Genomic DNA, 18,990 nt, shown 5'->3' on the forward strand with positions numbered 1-18,990 from the left:
CCCCAGGCCTCCCTGTCCATCACAGGCAAAATAATGCCTCCCTCAAGACGTCCATGTCCAAATCCCCAGAAGCTGTGAATATGTTATGTTACATGGCAAAGAGAAATTAAAGATGTTACTCGATTGAACTTAAAATAGTGTGATTATTCTGGATTATCCAGATGGGTTGAATGTAAGCACAATGGTCCTTCAAAGAGTTAGAGGAAGATGTTATGACTGAAGACAAGCACAGAAAGATGCTATGATCTGGCTGGGAAGGCGGAGGAAGGGGACCATGAGAAAAGGAAGCCTCTGATTTGGTGGAAAATGCAAAGAAACGGATTCTCCCTCAGAGCCATCAGAAAGGAATTCAGCCCTGTTGACAACCTTGGTTTAAGTTCAGTAAGACCTGTGTCTGACTTCTGACTACAGAACTGTGTGATGATACATTTGTGTTGTTTAAGTCACTAAGTTTGTGGTAATGTACTGCCTCCAGCTTTCTGAGGTATTGACAAAAGCTAACACAATCCTAAAGGAAATCAAGCCGGAATGTTCATTGGAAGGACCAATACCGAAGCTTCAGTAATTTGACCACCTGATGCAAAGAACCAACTCCTTGAAAGAGACCCTGATGCTAGGAAAGACTGAGGGCATGAGAAGGAGGTGACAGAGGATGAGATGGTGGATGATATCACCAACCCGATGGACTTGAGTTTAAGCAAGCTCCAGGATACTGTGAAGGACAGGGAAGCCTAGTGTGCTGCGGTTCATGGGATCAAAAAGAGCCAGACACAACTCAGCAACCGAACAACAATAATATAACACCAAGCGTGTTTTTCTCTAAAAGGTGTTTTCCTGTGAGTGAATCTCTTGATTTTAGTGTTTTCTGCATTTTGGTAGGCTGTTTCACAGTTTATCAAGTCCTTGTTCCAAGAGGATTAAAATATTATTTCACTGCTTCCTGAAATAATAAAGACCAGAGTGAAAATAAACACAGACTAAAAAATTAGTAGAATATACCCATGAGATGAAGGGCTGGTTTTCTGAAAAGACAGACCAAATAGACAAACTTTAGCTAGACTCACCAAGAAAGAGGCGATTCCAATAGATTAAATTAGAAATGAAAAAGGAGAAGTTACAACTAATACCACAGAAATACAAAGGATCGTAAGATACTATTACAGATAACTATACATCAACAAATTAGACACATAAATTCATACAAGACTGAATTATGAAGAAACAGAAAATCTGAATAGGCTGACTACTAATAGGGAAATTGAAACAGTAATGAAAACACAAAACTCCCAAAAAACAAAAGCCCAGGCCTAGATGGCTTTACTGGAAAATTCCACAAAACATAAAAAAAAATATTTAATATCCTTCTCAAACGTTTCCTAAAAATCAAAGAGGAGGAAAATTTTACAAACAAATTTTATGAAGCCTGCATTACCCTGATACCAAAACCTGACAAGTACACTACAAAAAAAGAAAATTACAGGCCAATATCCTTGATGAACATAGATGCAAAAATCTTCAGTAAAACATTAACAAACTGAATTTAATTATACAGTAAAAGGATCATACACCATGATCAAGCGGGATTTATTCCAGGGGTGCAAGGATGGTTTCATTGATTCTGCAAATCAACCAATGTGAGACATTCACAAAATGAAGGATAAAAACCATATGATCATCTCAATAGATGTGCAAAAACACTTGAAAAAATTCAAAATCCATTTATGATGTTGATATCAACAAATTGGATACAGTAGGAATGTACCTCAACATATAAAGGCCATAAGGGCTTCCCTGGTAGCTAAGAGGTTGAAGCGTCTGCCTGCAATGCAGGAGACCAGGGTTCAATCCTTGGGTTGGGAAGATCCCCTGGAGAAGGAAATTGCAACCCACTCCAGTATTCTTGCCTGGAGAATCCCATGGATGGAGGAGCCTTGTAGGTTACAGTCCACGGGGTCACAAAGAGTCATACACGACTGAGCGACTTTTCTTTTCTTTCTTTATGACAAGCCCACAGCTAACACACTCAACAGTGAAAAGCTGAAAACTTTTCTTCTAAGAGAAGAGTAAGACAAGGATGCCCACTTTTGCCACTTTTATTCAACAAAGTATTGGAAGTCATAGTCCCAGCAATGAGTCAAGAAAAAATTTTTAAAAATACATTCAAGTCGAAAAGGAAGTAATAACACTGATACTATTTGCAAATGACATGATACTATTAATACATAGAGAACCTTGAAGACTCCACCAAAAAAAAAAAAACTGTTCGAACTAATGAATTCAATAAAGTTTTAAGATACAAAGTCAATACACAGGAACTTCCCTGGTAGCTCAGCAGTAGAGAACCTGCCTGCCAATGCAGAAGACACAGGTTCCCCTGATCTGAGAACATCCCACATGGTGTGGGGCGATTAAGCCTGTGTGCCAAAACTGTTGAGCCTGTGCTCCAGAGCCTGGGAGCCAGAACTACTGAGCCCACGTGATGCAACTCCTGAAGCCCACGAGCCCTAGAGCCCATGCTTGGCAACAAGAGAAGCCACCACAACGAGAAGCCCACAAATCACAACTAGAGCAGCCCCTGCTTGAAGTAACTAGAAAAAAAGCCCACACAGCAATGGAGACCCAGTACAACCCAAAAAATTCAATACTCAAAAATACATTGTGGCTAGTAACAAACTATGAGAAAGAGGAATTAACATAACAATCTCATTTACAATTGCCTCAAAAAGAACATAATGCCTAAGAATAAATTGAATCAAGGAAGTGAAAGACTTGTACTCTGAGAACTATAAGACCCTGATGAAGGAAACTGAAGACAATACAAAAGGATGGAAGGATACGCATTATCATCCTGCTATGAAGAGACCCGGGCCTGGGAAGGGGGCTGAGCACCCTGGTGCCACACTGAAGGGTCAGCCTGTGCTGCAGGAATACATTCTAGCAGCCCATCCCTGTAACTAAGTGGTGCCATTGTTTTTTCTAACGGATCCAGCTGCCAGTGCAGGGAACATGGGTTTGATCCCCAGTCCGGGAAGATTCCACATGCCACAGAGCAACTAAGCCTATGTGCCATAAGCACTGAGCCTGCACCCTAGGGCCCACGCTTCACAACTAGAGAGTAGCCCCCACTCTCTGCAACTAGAGAAGCCTGAGCACAGCCAAAAATGAACAAAATGAGACAAAACCCTACTGGCACTAAACTAAAATTTTTATGCACTCGATTGTTTTTAAAATAGCCAAACAAGCAGACTTTTAGCCATTTAGATCCTAATTTTACATATCCTGTGAAATATACCCAATGTCTGCTGGCCATTGATTAGGTAAATCTTTATGGTTGCAAGACCCCAAGCCCCCATAACACCTGCCCTATGAAGCCCTTTCACCCAGGGACTCCAAACCATGCTACTTAGTTGATATCAACTGGATGCACAAGCTCCTGGCAGACTCTTCTGTTTCCCTCTGGATGGTGGTCGCCATAGTGCAACCTTTGATCATCCTCTCTCACACGGCCTGTAAGGTCATTGTGTGTTACTACTGTGTCTTGCGGTCATGAGTTTTTCCTAGACTGGTCCCCAGATCCTCAACCCCCACCCCCCAACCTGAGTGTCTGACTCACCATGCTGTTCTCTCTACCTGGATGGCTCTGCATTTTTCAGCCTCATCATATCCTCAGGGAAGTCCCTCCCCTCCTAGCCTCTGTGGATCCCCTCCTCCACCAAGGAATCTATTTACAACACACATGGGACCTCCTTGTTGGCTCAGATGGTATTTACAACACACGCTCACAAGTCACTACACCTCTCCCTTGTTCCATACATGATATCCTATGCTTGCAGTGCTTAGTCACTCAGTCGCATCCGAATCTTTGTGATTCCATGGACTATAGCCTGCCAGGCTCCTCTGTCCATGGGATTCTCCAGGCAAGAATACTGGAGTGGGTTGCCATTTTCCTCCTCCAGGGTATCTTACCGATCCAGGGATGGAACCCGCATGTCCTGTGTCTCCTGCATTACAGGCAGATTCTTTACCCACTGAGCCAACAGGCAAGCCCTTGTTCCATACCCCATTGGATTTACCACTGAATTACCATTGCAGTGGTAATTCTCTAGGACTAGTTTCCTAGGATGATCTGCTTATCATCTTCCCCTCCCGCTAGACTGTGATCTACCTGACAGCAGGTTCCACAGCAACTTTTCTCCCCACTGTAATTGGCACCCAGCCCAGTGCCTGGCATCCAGGAGACTCTCAATAAACACTTGTGTGTGGAAAGAACAAAGGAGCAAAACAACTCGGAGGATCACGTTGACATAGAATTTTCCAGGTTCCTATGAAAAAAAATCTCTGCTACCCTGAGAAGTCAGTGTTTTGCTCTATCAGATTCAACCCCTATCAACACACCAGTTTTGGCCTTTTTGTTTATTTCTTTGTGAGTTTCCTATGGCTCCCAACTCATGAAGGAACTGACTCTGGGTCTCCTGGGCCAGCCCACAAGCAAAACAATCTTGCCAAATCAAAAATCTCATCACATCAGCCCCAACCCAGTTGGTCTGGGAGGAGAAACAGGTTTTTTAAGAGAATCATTTTATCATGCTTTAGGAATTTGTTGAGCTTCCCAGGTGGCTCAGTGGTAAAGAATTCGAGGGCAATGCAAGAGATACAGGTTCCATCCCTGGCTCAGGAAGATCCCCTGGAGGAGGGCATGACAACCTACTCCAGTATTCTTGCCTGGAGAATCCCATGGACAGGGGAGCCTGAGGGGCTACAGTCCATGTGGTCACAAAGAGTCAGACACGACTGAGCAACTAAACAACAACAACAGGAATTTCTAATTTTTCTATTATTTTCACAGGTATGCGAGTGTCCCTGATTAAACAGGGATGGCGGTGAAAGGTGAAATCCAGTTATCCTTACTGGACGCATCTTATCCTGTGTGAAATAGCCTCATCCTACCTTAAGTCCTTTGTGGTCAGCTTGATAGAGTTTGCTAAACACCACAGTGTATGTCCCTTACAGCTGGCGCCTGCAGCATGGGAGGGGCCCACCTACAAGCTATAAATGGGAAGGGCTGGCTCGGGTTTTGGGGAGGGCTTTAGTGCAGCTGATGGATAAAGGCATTATCTAACACTTTCTGAGCTTCCTATCTCCTCTGCACAGCCTGGCCCACCCCGCTCCCTGCAGTGCTTGCATTGGATGCTCACCACCCAGGGACAGCAATTAAGGAAAGCGCAGTACCGAAGGCATGCCCGCAGTCCTGGCCCTGCGGCGTCGCGTACTCCAGGCAGCCGGCTCTCTCCTCCAGGGCCGGGCAGGGCTCGCCGCCGTTCTGAGGCTCCTGCTGCACCGCGCGCCTCCGCACGCGCGCCGTGGGCCGACACTGGCCGGCACAACCGCTCCAGGGGCTCCACTCCCCAACGATGCACGGGCGAGCTGAAAAACAGCACGACGGGGACGCACACCTGAGCACAGCCAGCGCCTGCCAGGCCGTTCCCGCCAAGACATACGGTCAAGTTCAGGCTGTGCACACATCGTGCCGGGACCCGCGGTGGATTAGGAGGAACGCACAAGGTTGACACTGACGCCACCCGCCCTGATGGTGAACTGATAAATGGGTATCCCTTAGAGGCGGGCGGATGTTCCCGGATCATGAAGGTGGGTCTGAGCCAGGACCCACCCGAGTAAGAGACTGATGCCTTCAGGGTACTTCCTTTTACAGTCCAGTGTTAGATCAGCTCTTTGCCCTTGTTTTCCTTTGATTGTAACTTTATCCTCCTCTGTCCAGAATATTTTTAGGGCCACAGTAATACACACTCATTGTTGGAGGACAGGGCAGTCGGGTGCGCTGCAGTCCACAGGGTCGCAAAGAGTTGGACACAACGTAGCGACTAAACAACAGCAGCAGTAATACACATTCATTGTAGAAAACATAAAGGAAATAAATTCTAAAAAAAGAAAAGGTGGGACTTCCCTGGTGAGCTGGTGGTTAAGAATCTGTCTGTCAATGGAGAGGGTCACAGGTTCCACCCTGGTCTGGGAAAATTCCACATACTGCAGAGCAGCTAAGCCCTAGCTGGCAACGACTGAAGCCTAGTGGCCCTAGAACCCTGCTCAGTAACAACAGAAGCCATCAGAACCAGAAGACCCCGCACCAGAGATAGTCCCTGCTCCCTGAAACTAGAAAAAGCCAATGTGCAGCAACAAAGACCCAGTGAAGCCAGAAAAACAACAACAACAACAAAAAAAAAACAGGTGTTTCTCCCACCAATCACTTCTCCCACCATCCCATCACTTACCCAGGTCAATTCTTATCAGGAAATGTGCCTCCTTAAGACATGGCATAGGGCCACACCAATGACCCCTATCCAGTAGGGTTCTCCTGGTGCTCTATTCTCACCTTCCATGGCTCAGGGACTCATACACTATACAAGGTGACATTTAGAGATCAGCAACCAGGGCCCACAGAGGGTAAGAATACCCATGGTCAGGCATGGGGGCAGAGTCAGGGGATGAATTTGGTTCTCTGTCCATGACTGTAAATATCAATGTGGTTGCATATTTATCTTTTTCATTTAAAACCCTAATAAGTCTTTTAAAAGGACTGTACTGAGTTTTCAAATTGAATTACTTGAAGAACTGAAACTGGATATAAGAAAAGAGAAAAACAAAGAAACAGAAGATGTACCCTGAACTGGATGCCAAAATTCCTTTCCCACAAAATGTGACCCACTTTTCCCAATCACCCTCATACATTCAAGTTTTCAAAGTCTTCACCAAGAAAACACCCAAACTTCTTTGAAATCTGATGGGACTTCTGACAATTTGTACTTGAAAACGCATTTTGCCTCTCAGCACACTCTAGTTTAGGGTTCGTGGTGTCTGGAAGCTACATCATTCAGTAGCACTACCCATGACATGAAAAGGGTAACATACATCATAAAGTTCGGTCAGTAACTAAAGAGTGTCAAACTGCTCTAAAACTGCTTTTATTAATCATCTAAAAACTTATAGGTAGGACTTCCCTAGTGGTCCAGTGGTTAAGACTCTGTGCTTCCACTTCAGGAGCTCTGGATTTGATCCTTGGTCAGGGAACTAAAATCATATATGCCTTGCAATGTGGCAAATAAATAAATAAAATAAAATAAAATCCTGTGAACTTAAAAACAAAACAGATAAAAAACCTTATAGGTATCACATGTCAACAACCTAAGGAAGCAAGAATGAGCCACATCAGAGTTCATTTCCAATATCTGCTATGCACACATCCTTTGGAAAATCAATAACAGGTCACTTCCTGCTCATTATCTCTTGTTAACCTTCCCTTTCTATTTTCATAGCCCTGTGATTCAATTGGCCCATAGAACCAGAAGGCATTTAAGGAGATTTCAGGTTAGGAGCTGGTTGAGAAGGACATCTCCTGTCCTTAATTCCTTTAATAACTTTTTTCTTCCCCCAAATCTCCTCATCCCTGAATTTAGTTAGTCCTATGCTTGAACTACACTTAATAATACACTTTAAAAATATACACTTGTTTCAAAAATTAAACATTTGGAGGCACTATAAAATACAATTTTGCCATGGCTTTAACCCAAAACTTAGTTATATGGCCTTGGTTATACCCTATCCATCACCGACTCAATGGACATGAGTTTGAGCAAAGGTCTGGGAGATGGCAAAAGACAGGGAAGCCTGGGGTGGTGCGGTCCATGGGGTCGCAGAGTAGGACACTATTATGTGACTGAACAATGACAACAATACATTATCCATAGGGTAACAGTTGACATGGGAGGATGAATTTAGTCTCCCAGTATTTCTTCAACATTTATATCTTGTCTCATAAATCTTTATTTATTTGGGAATCATAGGTAAAGTCCTCAAATCACAGAATGATTGAATCAATTGTTGTTCCTATTGGTTAATATTTGTGCTTGGAAAAATGCTACGCCCTTTCTTCCTAATCTATGACTTTGTATGTATGTGCTAAGTGGCTTCCGTCATGTCCAACTCTTTGTGACCCTACTGCCAGGATCCTCTGTCCATGGGATTCTCCAGGCAGGAATACTGGAGTGGGTTGCCATGCCCTCTTCTAGGGCATGTTCCCAACCCAGGCATTGGACCCACATTTCTTAAGTCTCTTGCATTGGCAGGCAGCGTTCTTTACCACTAGCGCTACCTGAGAAGCCCAATCTATTATTTTAACAGCCTCATAAGGAGAATCAGAAAGTTCTGGGCCCCGAACAAGAACATCTTGTGGTCTTCATTGTCAAACAAGGTGAAAAAAGTTCATGTAGAGTTTCATCAGTAGACAGGTGTTCCACAAAATATTTTGAGTTGGAAGATGAGTCTGAAGTATTTATTCCTGTTCTGCACAAAAGATTCTCATCTTGATTAACTTGTGAACTTTTGATTCTTTGGATTGCAATTTGTCACAGATCACAAGCAATCTTTGGTCATGGAGGTTGGGAGAACAGAAACTTCTGACAGATTTATTACCACAAGTCATATATCTCAGCTACTTGACACAGATTTCCTTTTGAACTCTTTCATTAGTATTCTTGTTACCTTCCCACTAAAGCTCACCTAACTCACATCTGTATACAGCATAACAAAACAGTCTTTCTTCACTTGACTTTCTTATCCTTCACATTTCACTGGCTGTCACTGGGGGCCGGCAGACTCTTACGTAGCCAGCAGAAAGAGCTCCTGATTCCAAGCTCACTGCAGCTTCCCCGGGTCTTTGTTTGAATTCAATGGAACCATCCTACCCTTTTTAGAGGAAAGAAGCCTAGATTTAATGGGTGCCTAGAAGCACTGCAAGCCTTTTTCTTCTCCTTTGTTTCAACTCCACATAACATTCAGGTGAGTTTCCCCAGAAGTGGACCCTCAGACATGGACCTGACTGAGAGCAATTTACTTGGGAGGTGATCCCAGGAAGTATAAGGGACTGGGAAACGGAGACAGAATCAGACATGGAAGAGAACAGAGGTAGGAAGGGGATGTCTAAGCTTCTACTTTGGGTGCAGTGAACGCCTCTGGCTCTGGGGTCACTGGGAAGTGGAAAGTGGACAGATCCAGAGTGCAAGGAACCGTCAAGCCTTTCCCCATACGTGCCAGCTCATGTCCCTCCCTCTGGAGCCTTCTGGTTATCAGACGTCCCCACCATAGCCACAGGGAGAACAGCCAAGAGCAAAAAAGTAAGTTAAACAGTTCAGTAATGAATCTTCACACAAGAGTAGGGGATATTTCCCCATGTTCTAAGGGGAATAGCCAGTCATATTGAAGTAAAATTGGGCTTCCTGGGTGGCTCAGTGGTAAAGAATGTGCCTGCCAATGCAGGAAACTCAGGAGATGAGGGTTTGATCCCTGGATCAGAAAGATTCCCTGGAGAAGCAAATGGGAACCGTCTCCAGTATTCTTGCCTGGAAAATCCCATGGACAAAAGAGCCAGGCAGGCTACAGTCCATGGGGTCTCAAAGAGTCGGACAACACTGAGTGACTGAACACAAGTGGGATCCAAGTAAAATTACTTCAAAAGATGTACCACTACTCTCTCTCTCTCTCAATGGCTTTTAAAACTCCTTGCAAGGTTTTGCCATTGAATTTGGAATAGAATTCAAACTCCCTGAGTGGCCCACCAAGTCCTGACACTCCCACTGGAAGCCAGCCCCCACTCCCCACCACCTCTTTCCAAGCTCTGCCCACAGTGGCCCCTTTGCCCCTGCCACACCCACTCATGCTTTTTCAGGACCTTTGGCTGTGTGTTCCCTCTGCTGGAATGTTCCTCCCACACTGGGCATGGCTGGGTTCGGCTCATCTTTGAGGTCCCAGCTGAACTATTTCCTTTCCAGGGAGACCTTCCCTGACCGGCTTATCACACATACACATACACACACCCCACAAAATTATTTCCTCTCAGACCTCAGTGTTTCCTGCCTTCTAGCATCTCCATATTTCAAAATACCAACCAAATGAAGTCGCTCAGTTGTGTCTGACTCTTTGCAACCCCATAGACTGTAGCTTGCCAGGCTCCTCAGTCCATGGGACTTTTCCAGGCAAGAATACTGGAGTGAGTTGCCACTCTCTTCTCCAGGGGATCTTCCTGACCCAGGGATTGAACCTGGGTCTCCTGCATTATAGGTAGACTCTACCTTCTGAGCCACCAGGGAAGCCCATAATTCAGAATACATATGTATTTATTTTGTTTATTGTTCATTTTGTATTTCATCCCTAGCACTTGGCAGATGGCAGGTGCTGCATAAACTGTCAGATGGATGAATGAAATGGCATTAGACCAGGTCCTCCTCCTTCCTAAATTAAATTCTACATTGAAACAGACTCTGGCCTGCTCACATCATAAGTGTTGGGTTGGGTTAAAAGTTCATTTGGGTTTTTCTGTAATGAACTTTTTGCCCAACCCAAGAAGAAGCCAAAGGACTGACAGAGGCTCCAGGGTGTGAAGGAAGGCCGGAGGAAGAACAAAGTCAGAAACTCGCAGAGCCAAACACAGAAGAAATTCCTAACCTGGGCCAGAGTTGCCTGGGATCTCCTGGCAATGGTGGCCCCAAAGAATGCCCCTGGAAGGAGCACTGCTTCTGTGCTCCTTAAGGTTACGTAAAGTCCAGTTTCTCCCAGCAACCACAGTCCATCAAGTCCTTCTTAATCCATTTATATCTCCTGGCATTACCACATCTTGAAAGTGACAAGCTCTTTCAGCATTAATATCTGTGGGGTGAGGTGGCATTTCCTTTTATTTGAGCCTGATTTCCCTCACTCAAGAATTTCAGAATATGGTGGGAAAACCCCTGTGTGTATCTCGTCTGAGCCACTCGTGGACTTACTGTTCCAGTAGACCCCTGCCCTGCAGCTTTTGGACCCATCTCTCTATAGATACTTTCCCTCTCAGATTTCCCACTCAACTTTCCCCAGGCCCATTCCCAGTCCAGACAGAGGTGGAAACCAGAATTACACACACTATTTTCAACTGTAGGTATCAAGTGTTAGTCGCTCAGCTGTGTCCTACTCTTTGCGACCCCATGGACTGTAGCCTGCCAGGCTCCTCTGTCCATAGGATTCTCCAGGCAAGAATACTGGAGTGGGTTGCCATTCCCTTCTGCAGGGATCTTCCCCACCCAGGGATTGAACCCAGGTCTGCTGCTCTGCAGACAGATTCTTTACCATCTGAGCCACCAGGGAAGTCCTGTAGGTATCAAAGGGTAATCTAAAAAAATTTTTTTCTAATGCTTTTCCTTGATGATGCCAAATACACACACACACAGCAGCAGCAGCAGCAGCAAACTGAGCTGAAGGGCAAGCTCCTTCATTTCATGAATACAGTCTGGATTATTTCTTCTTAATGTAAGGCCTGGTTATCTTCCTATAGCCTCTCCTTGGTTAATCAGACACTCAAACTTTCCTCTCTATAATCTGGCCCTGCCTGCCTGGCTCTTTGCCACCTAAAAGGTGAAGGCCACCCACGATCAAGCACTTTCTCCCTCACTTTTTAAAGTTCCAATCAGTTCTTAGCCCTAACCATTTCTAAGGAAATATTCTTTTTGCACTTTATGCACAGCAGCAGCATTGACGCTTGGCTTCTATTTCTCGACAGTCTATGGAAGGGAATTCCCTGGTGGTTGTGGTTAGGACTCCATACCCTCACTGCCGAGGATCTGGGTTTGATCCCTGGATGGAGAACTAAAATCCCACAAGCTGTACAGCACAGCCAAAAACTGAAAGAAAAAAAAAGTCTATGAAGGAAAAATAAAACAGTCCCTCACACACACACACACACATTCCTCAGGGTGACACAATTTTATTTATTTTTTTAAAGATCTTTTTCTTTTATGTGGACCACTTTTAAAGTCTTTATTGAATTTGTTACAATAGTACTTCCGTTTTATGTTTCAGTTTTTTGGCTGCAAAGCATGTGGGAATCTTAGCTCCCTGACCAGGAACCGAACCCACACCCCCTGCATTGGAAGATGAAGTCTTAACCACTGACTGCCAGGAAAGCCCCTGGGTGACACAATTTTAAATTTACGTCATCTGCCTTTTTCTCTCTCCTTCTGCATATGTGCCCCTTTCCCAGGAAACTTGTCACAACTTCTCTGAAAGTCAAACAAGACCATAAAAATTGCCCCAGTGCCTATGGAGCCCCTCAAAAGCATAAATAAAATGATCAAGTATTTGTTTCCTCTTGCAGAAACCACGTTATTGGTCCCTGATAGGTTGGGGTTTTTTTTTCTCTCTTTTGAGATATTAACTGGACAAGTTTATGAAATGCTAGCAGGACAGTGAAATGAACTGTCACCTTAGAAAAACAGGGTTGTAGACACCGTGCAAACCTGGGGTAGGGGGGAAGGGGATAAAAATAAAAAAGATAATGATACTTTTCTAGGTAATAAGTTTCTAAGGTGAGTTCTGTTCTCCTTTGGTGCATTCCTACACTTTCTGCAACAAACATATATTTTGTGATAAGGAAGGAAACTATCATTTTTTAAAAGGACATGTGGATATGCCTCAGAGGCACTGAGTGGTCCCATTTTTTTGGACAATCGTTTGTTAGCAACACTGCAAAAGCTCTTGAGTGTGTGCATGCTCAGTTGCTTCAGTCGTGTCTGACTCTGTGACCTTAGGAGTATAACCCGCCAGGCCCCTCTGTCCATGGGATTCTCCAGGCAAGAATACTGGAGTGGGTTGCCAGGCTCTACTCTAGGGGATTGTCCCGAACCAGGGATTGAACCCACTGTCTCTTATGTCTCCTGCACTGGCAGGCAAGTTCTTTACCTCTAGTGCCACCTGGGAAGCCCCACATTAACTCTTAGGGGATTTCAAAGAGGAGCAGGGCACATTTTCTTGCCCTCGAGAGGCACACAGTTGATGGAGGAAAAAAAAACTCACTCTACCAGTATTTATATGGTGCCTGCTCTGCAAAGGCCACAGCTTCTCATAAAGCCTCATTTCCCTGAGGCAGTGAAAACCTAATGTTTAAACCTGTGGGCTCTGGATCCAGAGCCCCTGGGTTCAAATCTCACTTCATCACCTTTTAGCTGTGTGACTTTGGACAAACTGCTTGACCTTTCTGTGCTTGTTTAGCTCATTCGTAGAATGAGGTCAAAATGGAGAATGCCTTGGTGGGTTGTGAGACCTAAGTAAATTGAGAGCTGTGAGGCTCCTTAGAGAGGAGGGCCTGGCACAGAGTAAGTGCTGGGTAAGCATGGATGACTTTCCCCTCCTGGACTGCACACCCAGGGCTGCAGCCAAATCATGTCAAATTCTGGCGCCAGTCCCTGCTCGTTATTTCCGCAGGGACAAAGGCAGGGGAAGCCACACACTGTCTCTCAGGCCATGACGGCTCCAGTGAAGTCTTGACTTTTTAAATCATCGTGGACTGTGCCGTCCTTTTTGGGGGGTGAGTTTGGGAGCCTGTATTTTCCAGCATGGTGCCCTTGCTCCCTCCAGTTAAGATGTCAGCAGATTTTGGCCACTTGATTTCCTAGCGCTGTGTGCTAAGCCATTTTAGTTGTATCTGACTCTCTGTGACCCCACAGACTGTAGCCCGCTAGGTTCCTCTGTCCATGGGATTCTCCAGGCAAGAATACTGGAGTGGGTTGCCATTTCCTCCTCCAGGGGATCTTCCAGACCCAGGGATCGAACCTGGTCTCTTACATCTCCTTACACTGGCAGGCAGGTTCTTTACCACTAGCACCACCCGGGAAGCCCTAGTTGGTTTCCTAGATATCAATCTGGCAGAAGAGACTGGCACATATAGGCTACTCGTTTCTTTGTCCTGCTTCACTTGAGTTTGTGATTACTCTTTCTTAAGTTGCTCATCCAAGATCCAGTGCAACTTACTGCTTCTATGGTCTTAGAAGGCAGATTCTGTGAACACAGCTGATGAGCTGGAGCCTGGGCGTTAGGAGCCTGATAAGCAAATCTTCCAGCAAGTTCTTTCAGGGCAGGGTAACTGCTCCTCCTTGGCCTTTTACCATATCTGCTCAGGCTCAGCCAATGGTGAATTTTCTATCATTTGGGGATGTGGAATAGTTATGAACATACATTATTGGTGTTGAAACCCATGCCATCACCCTAATGAGATTTTCTGAGATGATTAGTTTCAGAACTTATTTTTTGTTGGAAAGCTTAGTCATTCTGGGTTTGTGTGTGTGTGTGTGCGTGTGTGTGTGTGTGTGTGTGTTTTCTTGGCTGTGCTGTGGGGCATGTGGGATCTTAGTCCTCTGCCCAGGGATCAAACCTGCACCTCCTGCATTGGTAGCATAGAGGCTTAACCTCTGTGCTGCCAGGGAAATCCTGAAAGTTTAGTCAGTCGAGTCAACTTATTTTTACTGAGTAAAAAAATAACTTCCTATTTAGAAAAAAATTTCCAGTACTTCATCTCTTAGCCACATCAAAAAAATAATAATAATAATGCATTTATCAAGATGAAAAAATCAGAAGGGCTAGAGGTAAGTTCCATTGACACAGTTACCTTTTTCATTCACATGTAATGTCATTTCAGTCAAAACTGCTTCCGGCAGCATTGGCAGGTGATGCATCCTTAGGTAAGAAGCAAACAAGATTCTCAGAGGCAGAGCGGTTCTGTGTACACCGAGTCACTGGGAGCTTTCCGCTGCTGCACCTTGATTTATCCAGGAGTAAATCAGAGCTATGAGTTGGCACAGACAGATGGGGCTGATGGCAGCTTGAAAGCAGGCAGTCATGGGTTCTGACTCATTCTGTTCCCCACTAGTGTTAACTTTGTGATGGGAAAGCCCTCTGAAAGCCCCAGCTCCTACAGCTGGGAAACACCAATACAAGCCCACCTCACCTTTTCCCCAAACACACAGCATGGTTGTGATGCTGGTCCAGGGCCGAGGAAACCAAGCATCTCAGCTCCGTCTTGCCCCTCACTCTCCCTCAGCTCAGAGGCCTGAGAAGGCTCAGGCTCACAGAGTGGCTGCCTTCCAACTGTCTCTATTTTCTTTCTTCTTTTTAAAAAAGAGTTTAATTTATTTATTTATTTGGCCGTGCCAGGTTGTATTTGCAGGATTCTCCGAGATCTAGTTCCCGAACTAGGAATGGAACCCAGGCCCCCAGCACTGGGAGGGAGGAGTCTTAGCCACTGGACAGCCAGGGAAGTCCCTGGTTGTCTCTATTTTCTTGCTGCCTCGTCCCCAAAACTCCAGATGCAGAGAATCTATCACGGAGGAGCCTTTTCCATCCCAAGCCTGTTTCTGCCTAGGCCTGGGAGAGCCTCTGCTAACTCCCTTGGGAAGGGCATTTAAGGTTCCTGAAAATACTCCTTTAAAAATCCTATCAGGCCCCATTCCCTTTTCTGGTTTGGGTTTCTTTGTCCGCCGCCCCAGCCCTCCCTAAGCACAAAGAGCCCAGGATTTTTTTCTGAGTTCTCTGGGAGATGGTAAAGTCTTCTCTCTTCTGCTATCACCTTCCCCAAAAATCCTCACTTTGAAATGACAGGCCTTTGTTTTAGTATTTCTACTTCCTGGACTAAAAAGGAGGGATTTATTTTTGACCAAATAGAGACTTGGAGGATTCTGGAATTCCTCACAGCATTGTTAGGGCTCATGAAAAGGCCAGCTCTCCTCCTGACACTCACCTATCTAGCTGTGTTCACTGTCTGTCCTGTTCATCAGGGACCGTCAGGGCCTGGCCGAGCACTGGCACCAAAGGCTGCTGCCCACAGGTAACACTGAACAGCCATGGATGCTTTCCTCCTAGAACCCCCATCCCCCTTCTAGAGGCTTCTCGCTCATTCTCTGTGACTAGGCTTGCCCATTACTTCCTCTGAGGAGCCGTCCTTGAATTCCTCCGGTCTCCTGAGCTTTTCCTCTCTGGCCTCCCAGATCCACTGTTTTGCCACTGAGCATGTGGCCGACGGTTTTGTATGTGTGTTTCCCTGCTGGACTCAGGAGGGCAGAAACTGTGTCTTCATGGTTTTTGTATCACTGTGTTTACCACAGACTGCGTCCCATTATCTGAACGGCAGGAGTTCTGTATTTCCCTTTAAAATGTAGGTAGAATGCTCAAGAGAGAAAAAAGGTTTGGAGAGACAGACTGCCATAGTGGGCAGGCTTCGCTCGAGTGATTCAGGGAACCGAGACAAACAGGAGTTTGGGAGGGATGCTGTGAGGAGCAGGGGCACCTGGCCAGAGGCTACTGCATTTCCTAAGTAATTGACTCTTCACCTTACTTGGGTAGTAAAGTGCCCTGGCTTTGGTGCAGAAGCAGGAAAGCAGCTTATCAAAAAAAAAAAAAAAAAAAAAAAAAAATCAATATTTTCAGATGTATCACTAGCTTTCAATCAAGATTAAAAAAAAAAAACTTCATGTTTTTTCAACTGTGTTCTTTCAGCAGCAGACCTGGGTGACCATCCTGCCATGGGCCCATGGCCTCTCCCTGCCTAAAAAGAGGCAGAAAGGGTGCTACTCTCTACCAGGCATCCAGGTACCTGGGGAATAATAGCCCTGCAAGTTCCTTTTCCAGGAACATGCTGAGGATCCCACAACACCAGGATCCTTGAGGTCAAGCCCTAATGCACGCGTGGCTTTGGGGGTGTTGTGATTATCAGGGAGCAGGGCTACTTTTCTTTCCAGACCTGGCTTCTTCTCAAGTATGCCTTGTTCTTCAGGACTATTCTCACCACGTCTTCCTTTACCTTTTAATTAAGTTGGCATTTATCACATCTATACCAGGAGCCTATACTGTGTGAGGTTTAAAGATCAAAAAGACTGAACCTAAAGGAAAACCAGCAAGAATGAAACATACTAGGAACCCTGAGATAAAACCCTTAGTCATGTTATATGGATACAACTGAATTTAAAGAATATATGGAACACCTCGTAGGAGGAAGAGGCTGTGCAGCAGGCCAGAGTGCAGGCGAGGACAACTGTGGTCCTCCAGGAACTCCTTCTCCAGAAGAAAGCACCCTCCCAGAGCCAGGCCTTGGTGCCACGTTCCTCCCCTCACCGCCTCTTGATTGAAAGCTAAGGGTTAAAAGAAAGCATCCCTGTGGAACCTGGCCTGGGGCGTTCCCCTGGCACCTGTCAGCGCCATGTCTCCAGGCAGAAGGTGGCCGGACCAGGCCTGGAGCTCCCAAGTGGAAGGCTTCACTAGACAGAGATGGCCTGTGCCCTTCCAGAACATGGGCTCTAGTCCCTATGGCCAGGCCCCGGTGGGAAGGGGTGCTTTGGAACTGTATGTCCAGAAGACTGGAGATCCCTGGATGGAGGGGGCAGGGGGACCCTAGGATGGAGAGTCTGGGGAGCACCTAGAGAGAGGGGGCTGAGAACCCTAGGACAAAGAGAGCTGGGTGGACCTGGATGCAAGGGGCTGGAGGACCCTAGCATAGAGTTGGGTGGACCTGAATGGGGCAGGTGGGGTGGGGGCGGGGGGTGGGGGCGGTGAGGAGGCGTCTAGGGTGGAATAGACGAGCCCAGGAAAGCCTGGCTCCTGCATTGCGGTCCCCGGGGTGGAACCTGCGTCCCTCTGCTGCGGGCGAACTGCCAGCTGCCCACCCTCGAGCCCGCCACCCACCTGGGCACGCCCTGGCATAGTCGAAGCAGCAGTCCCCGGTGAGGCGGCAGGCTTGGTCGCAGAAGCACGTCCCGTAGACCCGGTCCTGCCTCCAGCCGCTGGCGAAACAGTCGGGGTCCCGGCCGGGGCAGCAGCGCCCGGCGTCCGCGCAGCCGGCCAGGGCCCCGGGCCACAGCCGCGCCAGCACGCACAGCGCCATCCACAGCGTCCTCATGGCGCGCGCTCTGCACACCTTCGGGGCAAGTGCCGGGGTTCCTCTGAGAGCGCCGGCCCCGCAGCAGCCCGGCCCGGCCCTGCCCCGCGCCGGCCCCCGCCCCACCCCGGCCCTGGCGGCGCGCCCGTCGGGAGCCAGGCGGGGACCGGCGGGGAGGGCGCCTCCGGGACCGGCGGGGAGGGCGCCTCCGCCCCCGGCGCCCGCGATCGACGCTCGGGACCCCGGGCCCCTGCCCACGGCGCCCATGGCCCGGCCCGCGGAGACGGCCGGGAGGCAGCGGAAAAACAGGTGCTCTGGGATCTCAGGGAGCGACAGGGCCCGCCAGCCGCCCCGCCAGGGCGGCCACATCTCCTGGCTCCAAACTCTACTTCCTGACTTCTGGGGACAGGTTAGCCAGTCGGCAGCTTGACTCCGAAGCCAGGAGCCGTATCGCACTCGATGGGCACGAACCGGGCTCAGTCGCACGGCTCTCCCAGACTTAGCCCAGAAAGCCACGATGTACTTTTCCCAGGACACCCAGTTCCCCTCCGCAACCTCCCCAGGCCACTGAATCGAGAGATAAGACTGAAGAAACGTCCTTTCTTTCTGCAGCATTTTCTAATGGGTTTTTCCTGCCCCAGGAAAATGCCACTTTGTTTCACCCAAGAATCAATTAATGATACATAGACTACCAACGGTGTCTGGCTTTCTGTTAAAGCAGATTTCCCCCAAAGAAATTCTGCTTGATGGTATTGTAGAATTAATTTCCGCTTTAATCAAGCGCCATCCTAACTTCGTATAGACATTTTCTTCCACCTTTTTCTCCAAATATATTTTCTGTATTCCTTTTGTTAACCAAATAGTTCTGGAAGTTTCATTTTCTTTTATGTTTTTAAACATTTAAACTATTCATGGTTTTTGTAAGAAACTGAGACCATAAAGTTGTATCTGAGAAATCTAATTAACTTCAGAATTTTTTTTTTCCTTTCTCATATGAAGACTTCTCGAAGAATTCCCGTTACTCTTCAGAGACTAGAAATGTAGCAAAAGGGAAAAAAAACTTGGCTGCAAAAATAAACAATACAATAATCACACATAAAAAATTAAGCAAAAAAGCTGTGACATGAAAAAGATTGAATCTTTTATAAGAATTGTATCTTATAAACTGAAATCACAGATGAAGTTTGACAAGGGTACAAAGCAATTTTCCCCCACTGTCCAAAGAAAACACACTCTAAAATAAAAAAGAAATCTTT

General features: G+C 46.5%; 1 protein-coding gene across 2 annotated transcripts in view; it reads right to left on the minus strand.

Moving 5' to 3' along the window:
- The window catches only part of SBSPON (somatomedin B and thrombospondin type 1 domain containing), a 30,910-nt gene extending 12,756 nt beyond the window's left edge, over positions 1 to 18,154 (minus strand). The window contains exons 1-2 of one of the 2 annotated variants that reach the window (XM_055546263.1): positions 17,542 to 17,814; positions 5,230 to 5,424 (exon numbers count right to left, since the gene is read on the minus strand). In XM_055546263.1, coding sequence (XP_055402238.1) covers positions 5,230 to 5,424; positions 17,542 to 17,755 — 409 coding nt within the window. In that variant the 5' untranslated portion in view covers positions 17,756 to 17,814. Of the gene's footprint in view, positions 1 to 5,229; positions 5,425 to 17,541 lie in introns of both variants that reach the window. The other variant, XM_055546264.1, reaches the window with a different exon arrangement.
- Positions 18,155 to 18,990: the final 836 nt, after the last annotated feature.

This window comes from Bubalus kerabau, chromosome 14, assembly GCF_029407905.1.
Source record: "Bubalus kerabau isolate K-KA32 ecotype Philippines breed swamp buffalo chromosome 14, PCC_UOA_SB_1v2, whole genome shotgun sequence".
Classification (NCBI taxonomy): domain Eukaryota; kingdom Metazoa; phylum Chordata; class Mammalia; order Artiodactyla; family Bovidae; genus Bubalus; species Bubalus kerabau.